The sequence below is a fragment of the Amblyomma maculatum genome, chromosome 11, assembly GCF_055883805.1.
Source record: "Amblyomma maculatum isolate TAMU_Amacu chromosome 11, ASM5588380v1, whole genome shotgun sequence".
Classification (NCBI taxonomy): Eukaryota; Metazoa; Arthropoda; class Arachnida; order Ixodida; family Ixodidae; genus Amblyomma; species Amblyomma maculatum.
This window is the reverse complement of record NC_139354.1, coordinates 3,772,501-3,784,667: the sequence shown is the minus strand read 5'-3', so window position 1 is coordinate 3,784,667 and position 12,167 is coordinate 3,772,501. Positions and strand designations below refer to the sequence as shown.

At 44.8% G+C, this 12,167-nt stretch overlaps 1 protein-coding gene across 1 annotated transcript in view; it reads right to left on the bottom strand.

Annotated features, from left to right (window-relative positions):
- Window positions 1-12,167, bottom strand: part of LOC146172683 (uncharacterized) — a 41,811-nt gene that overhangs the window by 20,380 nt on the left and 9,264 nt on the right. Inside the window, exons 3-5 of the mRNA XM_084583962.1 lie at window positions 11,425-11,445; window positions 10,685-10,810; window positions 4,753-5,946 (exon numbers count right to left, since the gene is read on the bottom strand). Of these exons, the coding sequence (XP_084440088.1) occupies window positions 4,753-5,946; window positions 10,685-10,810; window positions 11,425-11,445 (1,341 nt within the window). The remainder of the gene's footprint in view (window positions 1-4,752; window positions 5,947-10,684; window positions 10,811-11,424; window positions 11,446-12,167) is intronic.

Genomic DNA, 12,167 nt, shown 5'->3' with positions numbered 1-12,167 from the left:
TCCAAAGCGCACGAGTGTGCCTGGTTGGCTCACGGGTAACTTGTATGACTCGGAATCCAATGGTTTAGGGTTTTATTTTCAATTGGAAGTAGCCCGAGCTGGCAGCTTGAACCAACTCTTGCATGGCGCGTGGTCTACTGAAGTCACCGAACCCAGCAGGGTATCAACGCTAGGTCGTGTCGCCTGCCACCTACCACCTGCCCGAAACCCGCTCATTGCTTTTTGTCAGAACGTCGACGTCAGATCTTATGGAGAACAGAGCCTTTAACGCTGCCCCTAATTATCCTGCGTTCGAGGAAAACTGACAGCTATTTTTTAAAGATTAGAGCTTAATGTATGATGACGGCATCTTCCGCGCCATAATACCAGTCAGCGAACGTCAGAAAGAATGCCGAATAATGTGACAAGTGGCCTTGTTAAATAACTTCTGGTGATTAACCTATCTACTACGGTTAGGAGCCTGGCTGCAATTAGAGATTTGTTGCCGACCATTATTAATGACCATCGTTGTTTTTAGACTATAGAAGACGCAATGTTCACTATGGTATGGCTGAAAAAGAATTCGCAATCTCAAACAATTATTGCTTTAAAACAAGCGCACGCCCTAACGCCGTCTTGCAATGCTAGTGCCTTCCATCTCTGTTCTCTGTGGGCTTGATCAGAGTGAAAAAGCGAGCACCGCAGGGCAGCTGGGATGGCGCTGGGCCGTTGTTTTTAGAGAGCGGGTTTTCTGAAAGAAGCGGAATAGTGAAAATTCATTGAGAAACAGCGTCGAGAGAAATCTTGTTTTTGAAATCTTTAAAATATATATGGTTACTGGTGACGGCTGGCAACAAATCTTTAATGGTGACCAAACGCCTAATTGCCAGAGTTAAGAAGTTGATTATTAAAAATTAGATAACTAGCTCACTATGTTTACATTATTTGGAGGTCACACTCATCGCATGCCACACTTCAACGTTTGTCGAATTGTTCGTACCCAAAACCATTATTGATTAGAATTGGCTGCCTTCCACAATTGCAACTGAACAGAATGCAACATAATTTCGTGACCTTTTGAAAATGAAAGCGATTTGTAGTTTATTTCTGACCTGCTCACAGTTATGTGCTTGAGTTTTGCTTTTTTGTCTGTTTTATTGCGTAGTCTTTTTTTTTTTTTCATTATGCAAATATTGCGTTTTGTTGTTCCGCTACATTTTGATACTTGTTGAATATTGAGCTATTGAGCGTTTCTTCATTTTGTTTGAGTTCTTCGTCTTAGATGTTCCTTCACGCATCTCCGTGTTTGATTTTTTACCACCCTCCTATGTAATACATGACAAGGGCCTTTGGGAGTTTCTTGAAATAAAAATTTAAAATATTATTGTTCTGGTCCCCGGCAAAACTGGTATTATATGCCGCAGAATCCGTATTCTAGCTCAAAGAGCCTATATTCAAAAATTAAGTGTTGTTGTCTTGAAACACCATGTTTACATGTATATCATGCAGAAGCTGTCTGTAACGCTTTTATGGCTTAAATGACGTTTCAGAGAGCAGCTCTTTGGCGGCCGTTCCAGCGTTTCGCGACGTCGCCGACAGTGTCGCCGTTGTCCCTCGTAGCCAGCTCCACAGCCAGGGCAGCGCGCTGCTCTATAATAGTTGCGCGCTCTCCTGGCACCCTTTCTGCCGTACACCTAAACACATAGCCGCCGCCGTTCACCACTGCGTGTACCTCTGACTTGTAGGTGGGTTTTGTGATGTCACAAGACAACATGAATTGGCAGGAGATGCCACCTCAGTCGGCTCATTCGAGATTAAAGGGTGGTGTATGGATCGAATTTTGGACTGTTAAATCCCGTGTTACACATTAACCGTAGACCACGCAGGCACGTTCGTGCGGCTGGATTAAGGATGGGTTTTATATCTGTGTTGAGTGGCGCGGTAGAAGTAGGCGGTAGGATAGTTAGAGAGGATTCCGGTAAGCTGTCTAAGGAGACGAAAGATTTGATTAAGAAACGGCAGAGTATGAAAGCTTCCAATCCAACAGACCAGATCGAATTGGCCAAGATATCAAAGCTAATCAATAAGCGCAAGGTGGCCGATATAAGGAAGTATAACATGGAGAAAATTGAGCATGCTGTAAAGAACGGGGGAAGCCTTAAAGCGGTAAAGAAGAAATTGGGCATAGGCAAAAACCAGATGTATGCGATAAGGGACAAGGCGGGCAACGTCATCACTAATATGGACAAGATAGTCAAAGTAGCCGAGGAGTTCTATACAGATCTCTACAGTAGCCAAAGTAGTCAGGACCGTAATGAGATTGGCGGTAGGGAAAAACAGTCAGACGTTCCACCAGTGACGAAGGAAGAGGTCAAGAAAGCACTAGAAACTATGAAAAGGGGGAAATCAGCTGGGGAGGATCAGATAACTACAGATTTGCTGAAGGACGGGGGGGATATCGTGCTAGAAAAACTGGCCACCCTGTATACGCAGTGCCTGGTATCATCGACGGTACCGGAAGCATGGAAGAATGCAAACATTATCCTCATTCACAAGAAAGGGGACTCTAAGGACCTTAAAAATTACAGACCAATCAGCTTACTGTCTGTTACGTATAAGGTATTTACTAAGGTAATCGCTAATAGAATCAGGACAACCTTAGACTGCAATCAAGCAAAGGATCAAGCAGGGTTTCGGAAACAGTACTCTACTATCGATCATATCCATACCATCAATCAGGTGATAGAAAAATGCTCGGAATATAACCAGCCCTTATACATAGCATTCATTGATTACGAAAAAGCATTTGACTCAGTTGAAACCTCGGCGGTGATGCAGGCATTGCGAAATCAGGGGGTAGACGAGCCGTACGTGAAAGTGCTGGAAGATATATATAGTGGCTGCACAGCAACCATAGTTCTACATAAAGAAAGCAACAAAATTCCCATAAAGAAAGGTGTTAGGCAAGGAGACACAATCTCCCCAGTACTATTCACAGCATGTTTAGAGGAAGTATTCAGAGACTTGGAATGGGAGCAGTTAGGGATAAGGGTAGATGGAGAATACCTCAGTAATCTGCGATTTGCTGATGACATTGCCTTGCTAAGCAACTCGGGGGATGAACTGCAATTAATGATTGATGACCTAGACAGGAAAAGTAGAAAGGTAGGCTTGAAAATCAATATGCAGAAGACTAAGGTAATGTTCAACAGCCTCGGGAAGGAACAGGAGTTTACATTAGGTAGCGAAATACTGGAAGTAGTAGGCGAATATATCTACTTAGGACAGGTAGTAACCGCAGATCCGGATCATGAAAAGGAAATAACAAGAAGAATAAGATTGGGATGGAGCGCGTTTGGCAAGCACTCGCAGATTATGACTAGCAGCTTACCGGTATCGCTAAAGAGGAAAGTATACAACAGTTGCATCTTGCCTGTACTCACCTATGGGGCTGAAACGTGGAGGCTAACCAAGAGAGTTCTACTTAAGTTGAGGACAACCCAGAGGGCTATGGAACGAAAAATGGTAGGGGTAACATTAAGAGATAGAAAGCGCGCAGAGTGGGTCAGAGAAATAACTCAAGTTAACGACATTCTAGTGGAAATTAAGAAGAAGAAATGGACATGGGCAGGACATGTAGTGCGAAGAGAGGATAACCGATGGTCGCTGAGGGTAACAAACTGGATTCCAAGGGAAGGAAAGCGTAGCAGGGGGCGGCAGAAAGTTAGGTGGGCGGATGAGATTAAGAAGTTCGCAGGGGTCAAGTGGATGCAGCTAGCACAGAACCGGGTTAAGTGGAGAGATATGGGAGAGGCCTTCGCCCTGCAGTGGGTATAATCAGGCTGATGATGATGATGATGATGAGTGGCGTTTCATATAAGTCTTAGCTTGCAACAGTAATAACTCCCAGCATTTTCAAAGTACAATACTATATTGAAAACAATTTAGGGAGTAACTTTGTTAAAATCGGCATAAGTTGATATTTCGGTCATCCTCAAACTGAGATTACCGGTTGGCTTCATAATATTTAGGGTATTGATTCAGAAACACACGATCGAACGGCGGGCGAAGCGACAAGGAAATAAAGAAAGCACACGGATACGCCAAAGAACGAATGAGTAATAGTGCAATGGCGCCAAAGGTGAAGGAGAGAAGGCAAAGGAAACCCTAAATAGAGTCTAATGATCAAACGACATATAATATAGCATGTAAGGAACAGACTGTACATTTTAAAGGAGGTACCGTGTCAGGTCCCTCTTGAGGAAGAGGGGGCTTTGGCAGGCATCGTGTGTTCCTTTAAAAACATTTCTATTTCTGCTACCTGCTTTTGCACGATGCAGCCACGTTCTGGTTTTCTAAACTTTATGTAGTGCAAGCCACTTCGCCAATACTACTCAATGTTTCTTTCATAGACTTAACTGGCACAACAGCTACGCACGAAATTGTCATATTTCTGATTTGTAAGAAACATATTTGAGTGCTAGCGGTTACAAGGTGAAAGAAGAATTCGTTAAAGTAAGTATGCACTAGCTGTTCAAAATCAAGAAAAATGTTAACGAGAAAGAAGACAATTACTAAGTGAGTATGGAAATTTGAAATGCCCACTGACTTTATACAAATTCTCCAAGAAGTAGCTATAGACAAGTCTTTCTTCAGCTTGGAACTTATTCTGAAAAGGTCAAACAGTCAGGGCAAGAGTGATATCTCTTTATGGTGATATTCTAGTGGCACCAAGGGACGCAAGGCAACGTTTAATGTCTGCTTACTACTGACCAGTGTTCTCCTCAGAAGTCTCCTCGCCGTTATCGCCCTCCGTTTCGTAGCGGTCACCAGGTCCCTCAAATCGGCCACCTAACTCGCCGCCACCTCCACCACCACCACGTTGGCCACCAGCGTTGATATTCATTTCCCGTCCTCGCGTATCGCTGGATTCTCCACCTCCTGCGATCGAGCCGAACCGCAGCCCACCTTGTCTACTAAAACTACCTCTAAATCCACCGCTTGATCCTCTGAATGCAGCTCTGGTAGACATGCCGATATTTCTGCGGAAAGCCCCATTGAGTGACTCGCCGCCAGATCCACCGAAAGCTCCACCAACTCTCCCACTATCAGATCTGCCGGATTCTCCATCTGCTGACCTGCCAGATAGTCCACGGGATCCTGCATCAGATGACCGGCCGCCGGATCCATCGAGGGCTTCACCGGTTGGCCCAGCATCAAAGCCACCAAAGGCCCCACTAGCTAGCATGCCAGTTAATCCTGGGAATTCTTCACCGCCGATAGGTCCATTCGAGGATCCACCGATTGACCCGCGACCAGATCCACCTAAGGCTCCGCCAGATGACCCGCCGCCACCAGATCCACCTAAGGCTCCACCGGCTGACCGGCCGCCGCCAGGCCCACCGAAGGTTCCACCGGTTGACCCACCGCCGCCAGGTCCACCTAAGGCTCCACTGGCCGACCCGCCGCCAGGTCCACCGAAGGTTCCACCGGTTGACCCACTACCAGATCCACCGACGTTTCCACCAGTTGACCCGCCGCCAGATCCACCGATGTTTCCACCGTTTGACCCGCCGCCAGATCCACCGACGTTACCTCCGGCTGACCCGCCGCCAGATCCCCCGAGGTTTCCACCAGCAGACCCGCTGCCAGATCCACCGACGTTTCCACCGGGTGACCCGCCACCAGATCCACCGAATGGTAAACCGGTTGGCCCGCCGCCAGATCCACCGAGATTTCCACCAGCAGACCCGCTGCCAGATCCACCGACGTTTCCACCGGGTGACCCGCCACCAGACCCACCGAATGGTAAACCGGTTGGCCCGCCGCGAGATCCACCGAATGGTCCGCCGGCTGGCATGCCGATTAATCCACGGAATGTTTCACCGACTGACCCGCCATTAAATCCACTGATTGCTCCACTGGCTGAACCGCCCCCAGATGCACCGGCTGGTTCTCCACCTAATCCTTCACAGAGATTAGAAGGGAAAATAAGCAGTGTTAATAAAATTGTGATCACATAGAACGTCCGTGTTTGCAACTGGTTCAAACATTATTTTGTAATGAGAGAACTTGGCGGAAGAGTTTGCCTGATGAGCTATCCCACAAATTTGGTGTATTTTTGATTGCTTCTAATAGCTCCAGAAATTAGCGACTGCAAGTTTCATTTCTTCTTTTCTTCTCTTCTGGCCTTCACCTATTGTCAGCTATCCTTGCCAACCTAGCGCAAGTGCGCCACGTGGTGTCCCGCCGGATATAGGATGTGCTGCATGGTATAGAACCCTGAGTGTCATAATGTGGGGCTGCCAGTGGAGCTGGGAAAATTTAAAACTGTCGGAAAACGAGAGATTCAGCAGTTAACATCGAAAGGACTATAATACTACGGGCAGCGAATATAAAACATGTTTGTCGAGGATACGCTAATATTGACTGCACGAGATTTAGAGTCATCATTTTGGATGCGATGAAATTATTTGTGTCGCATCGTTAGTCAAATGAAGGTCGATATAACGAATCACTTTCTCATTCGCCTATACGCTCACAAAAGAAAACTGTAATGGAATCGCAGGCAAATGGTGCATTGTTTTCAAGTTGACACCATATGTACTCCTACTTGGATCGGTCACAATTGTAACCCGACTGTTATACTAAGGGTTTGATATTTGATTTCTTTAAAGTAAGTAAACTACATGAGCAGGGCAGGCGAAAAGTGTTATGAGCACCTGACTAAGGCCTGTCCTGCAAAAGAAGTTTTGAAAGTGTTGAGTATAGCAAGCAGTCCTTGAATTATTTAAACCATTATCCTAATTATAAAGCAACTATTGAGTTTCCACTCCTGCTGTAAATTGAAATCATTGTTTTTCAATTCGGAGCAATAGTTATAATTAATAACGACAGAACAGGCTAGCACCATGTCATAGCTAGTTTAATGCATCCCTAAGCAGATCTGCCCAGCTACGGTGGCTGATATGTCAGGACACTCGAGGGCTGGTACCAAGGACAATATGTTTTATTGTGGCGGCCGAGTGTGCACTTTGGTGAGGCGAAGCGCACGGTGCCCATGTCCTGAATGTTAGTGTACGCTGAAGAATCCCAGGTGGTCGCAACTTCCCGAGCCCTGGACTACTGAGTCCGTCGTATCCTATGCCGCTAAAAGATATCAGGCCCAAAGTAAGCCAAATCAGAACCGGATTCCTTCAGCTTTATATTGTGAGCAGCGCTCTAGGGCTGCGTCTTAAGGATTCTAAAGGTCTGCCTACTCTCCAGACATACATTATCGCTATCAGGCATTGACCTATCATTCTTGGCTATTTTTAGCCTCGACGAAGGTTCTGCGATTGTTGTGTTGACTCAAAGTTTAGAAGGAACAATAATAATAATAATTGTAGTAGCTGAAATTAGGTGGGCAGTAGCTATATTCAAGTAGGCAGGGAGCAAATAGTATTTCAAATCACATGCAAATAAAAGAATTTCTTCAAGTGGCACTAATAAATATGCTATGATAGAGGAGAAACCGGTCGTAGTCCGCAAGTTCATTGGAAGCTTAGTGTAGTATAGGTTTAATAAATTACCTGGCAACGCCCATACTGAATATGTAACTAATTTTTAGCACTCTATGCGAGGCATCCATAAGCTTGTGCCTCATGCCACGCTTTCACGAGCTGCACTACTGCTCTCGTCGAACAAAGGTCACCCTTTGCGGAAACAAGAGTTCATTAAGCATTGAGAATATTCACCAAGCATGATTGGGTACGTCCGAAGACGACGTATTAAATAGCTTTTGGTTAGTGAAATGCTCCAGACGTTTGTACATAGCGATAGCGTATCGCATTTGTTTTAAACCGGCTACATTTGCAACAGCTTTCTTGACAGTATTTGGTAGGGTATTCCACTTGTTTTACAGACTACGTTTTTTTTTTACGGCGCTCTTGCCTTTGCGGAACCGCGTAGCTTTTTGAACATTCGGCGTCATCTGGTAGATTAGTATAGGGGGGAGGGGGCGGTAAGTAAATTGCGAAGTAGAGCATTGCTTAGTGTCATTTTAGAGCATAGAACTAATACCAACATCTTCGTAAAAACGCATACGTGCTGCTTGGATGCCAATTTGACGATTAATATTTGCGAGTTCCGGCGGAATAAAAAACTGCTTCGCCGTCAGTAACTTTCGAACCCAGGATGAGACAAGCAGACCACCTTCATTTATTCAAGAAGTACTTTGCTTTGGGCTAGTTGGTTTATGGTTGAAGTGGATTATGAAGACGGCGCCAACTTTCAACTGATCAGTTGAAAGTTGGCGCCTGTCCTGTTATTTTGGTGTTCCTTCCTTGTCCTCGTCGCTTTCGCACCGTCTTCATAATCCACTTCATTCATTTATTCCCCTGCATCACGTCGTTTTCTTTTCGTTCGTTTATTGTCATCACTGGAACTGATAGAAAAACATGTGCGAAACGATAAGAAGACTACTGAACTTAGTGAGCGCAGGTCGAATAAAATCATTTCAGGCTAAGGAGGGTTATTCAGCGCAGAGTACAACGCTGGCTTCTCTCTTAGCACTTAATAATTTTATGTAAACATACCAACACTTCTATACGCTATTCACTTGCCCGTCAGCTAGTTTTGTACGGATGTGTTTAACTGCACTGCGCGTTTTCCAAACATGGTTTGACACCAATACCAAAGCTAATCATAAGGCAGACCTCCTTTATTCGTAACTGACAAGAAACGGATACCAAACGATGTTATGGTCAAATGCTTATTTAAGGATGAAAGTGTTGTTGGATATACTAAAAAACAAATACTGCGTTACACTCGTCAAGGAATACGTAGTCGAGCTGTTTTATGCTTTTAACAGATGAAACAATTAATGGTACAAGAAGCACATATCCGTTTTTCTTGCAGCCAAGGTCTAACTAGGAATATGCCGCTATTTAGTTGAAGAAATAAACTCTTCACGGTAAACCGTACGGCCATCGCCTTGACCTTTTGACATGTGTTCAGGCTTCCGCTCCGCACGGCGTTCTGTATAATTAGTGGATATGGACTAAGGCAGCATTACATCAGAAAGACTGTCACAATCTATTTGGGTTCACGTTACTTAGGTGCTAGATCGAAAAACAAAGCTTAAAAATCTGATGCAGTCCAATAACTTCTTACAGGGATCCTAGAATAGTGCTTCGTTGTATGCAACTCATTGAAAGAGTCATACCACATGTACAATTCTAAATTACAACGACCACCATAAAAAGAAACCGTTTCTGATTGCAAAAAGATACGTATATCCAGACGGCCTGCTTCAAAAAAAAAATTAATAAGACGCTGCCCCGCCACTGTGCACCGAACGGAGAAGCTTGATGCGGTTCGTGCGCTCCCAGGTTGGGCGCGACATAAACAGAGCGGAGATTCCGTGCAGCTTCGGTACTAACATTCTGTACGTTAACACATGCCTTCGCAAAGAGAGCAATAGTCCACTGAGTTGGCCGCGCGAAATTTTAAAATATTCTTTCCACCCTATTTCAATGTTATTGGTAGGACTCGCAGACTTGCTTTTTGGCGGTATCCTGTTGTGTCATTGTAGGGTTTGAGGGAATGGCCATGTATTTAGCCGACATGACTCTTCAGTGGACATTTTGAAAAAGGGAAGGCAAGCTGTTCCATGTCCAGGGCCAAAAACCTAGGCCATGATTCCGATTATTAGCAATCCACGTAGTTCGACAGAAAGCCGCGGAATCGTTTACAGCCTCTGGGACGCTATGTGTATTGACATGTGACACCAACGTCATCCGCATATGAAATGACCTTGACCTCAGATTAAAATTATTGAAAGTCACTAATAATTCAATAGAGCTATATTTTCAAACAATGGTTCCAGATAGATGTCGAAGAGTAAAATCGACGAAGGAGGCCCTCGGCTCATTGACGAGTTAATAGTTATACTTTGGCTGTGCTCATGTTTGACGATGTTGGCTAATCATTCGCAGTGCAGCATCTTAGCCCTTTCAATGTAACGGAAACTAGGCTTACATATTGTAAAATAGAGAAACGTATTTTACGGTTGACTGGAGTGAAGGCTTTTTTCAAGGTCGACCTATCACATGGCTACGCGGTTAACTAGTATGTCAAAATATCACAGGCGCCACGGTGGGAAATCTGGCACTTACATCAAGCCCAGCCCTTTACATGGCAGCAAGAACACAGAGGCCCTGCCTGGAACCCCACGAGGGTCAGGTCCCTTTCGTAGCTGATCTGTTGAGGCAGGTCATAAGTGTGGAATTATGCCTTCAGTCTAATGAACACAAGGCGTTTGGTCGACGCTTTATCGTACACCTGTTTTACTCGCCAGTGCTTTGTCTTGGTGTCAATCATTTTTCAGTATGCCGCGGAAACAGCGCGTACGTACATCTTCTGTTATACCAGGCCGCAAACAGTAGACTTTTACCCTAAGATCTTGATTGCAATGTTCAAGGACAATGGAGAGCCTTCCTTCCATTTCCATCTCTACAGAAGCTAGAAACATATTCAAGCTTTTTAATGTCACACCATAGGCATGGCTGATCAGATACGCCACTAATCCGATAACATTAGAAATTATCGTCAGATTCGCTAGCGTGTCACGAAACCATTCGACAAGATAGAGTCGACGTTACGCTATGCTCAGTTTGGCCCCTTTATGGCCAAGAATGTAAACTGCCTGGTTATCGTTACCAACCTGGGATGTTGCCCCATAGACCACCAGGGGGTAAACCGGAGTTGATGCCAGGGCCAAATCCCCCTGGCATTGGTCCGCCGTTTCCACCATATACACTACCAGGACCACCCATTGCAAGTTCATTATCTGTAAACAAGCGCAGCGTAAAAGACAATAAAGAAGTTTTTGCGCGAACATCATGTTCCTTATTTTAAGACTATGAGTTTAAAGATATTCTAAGGAAGTGACAATTGTAAGATGATATGCACAAAACCAAAGAAACAAAAAATTATAGCGTAGAAGCCAGAAAAAGCACTCTTTACAACACTAAAGACGACGTCATGATGGGCATGCCTGCTCTTTATCGGCGCTCATTTTTTTTTTTTCATTCTGTGTGAGTTTATTTTATTGTGCTCTGCATTGATACATGATGTACAGACAAAATAACCCCAGCTGCATGCTTTTCTAATGCTTGTAGCCTCGTCCCTTAAACCAATGGTTCAACAATGGTTCTACTCAGCTCTTCTCAGAGTACATGGACAGAAAATTTAGTCTTATGTTTGCTAGGTCTCATAATTACACGCGAAAAACAACAACCTGTCTTTTCCGCAACTGTAAAGGTCCAGCCTAAATAACCAAAATCCCCGGAGGTCAGTCAATGCTATGATGAGTGCAGAAGCTGGGAACCTTGCCCTATGATTCGCTGCCGCTAGTTGATGGTTACGTTGAAATGCCCGAAAAAATACAAAATTTATACGTACCCAGCTGCTCGTCCAAACCACCTGAAATGTAGCAAGGCGTTTGTGAGTAACCATGTTTAGCTGCATCATCATGCCTGACGTTCTATTTTGCCGTCAAGCTTAAATACTTCCCGCTATATATTTCACTTCAAGCAAAGTGGGCATCGTTGGGGAATATTCAAATACCTGTTTGGGAAACATGGAGTGCTTTGAGCTAAATGAGCCACCCAGCTGGGATTACCCAGTGGGTCGTCTTTAACGCCTTAATTCTGAAGACGTCCTATACGTACCGTGAAAACACGGGTAAGAAATCGCAAGCGTGCAATCATTTTGTAGATAGATCCTTACTATGCATTCTTTCACTATTTATCGCGCGCGCACACACACACACACACACACACACACACACACACACACACACACACACACACACACACACACACACACACACACACACACACACACACACACACACACACACACACACACACACACACACACACACACACACACACACACACACACACACACACACACACACACACACACACACACACACACGCACACGCACACGCACACGCACACGCACACGCACGCACGCACACGCACACGCACACGCACACGCACACGCACGCACGCACGCACACTGTGCTGCGGAAGATCATTTCCTTAAAAACTCCGTTGTAGGTACGAACACTTCAGAGATTTTTGTGTTATTGCAGAAAGTGGACAAAGGGTTCACCAAATTTGTTCAAAAATATCGA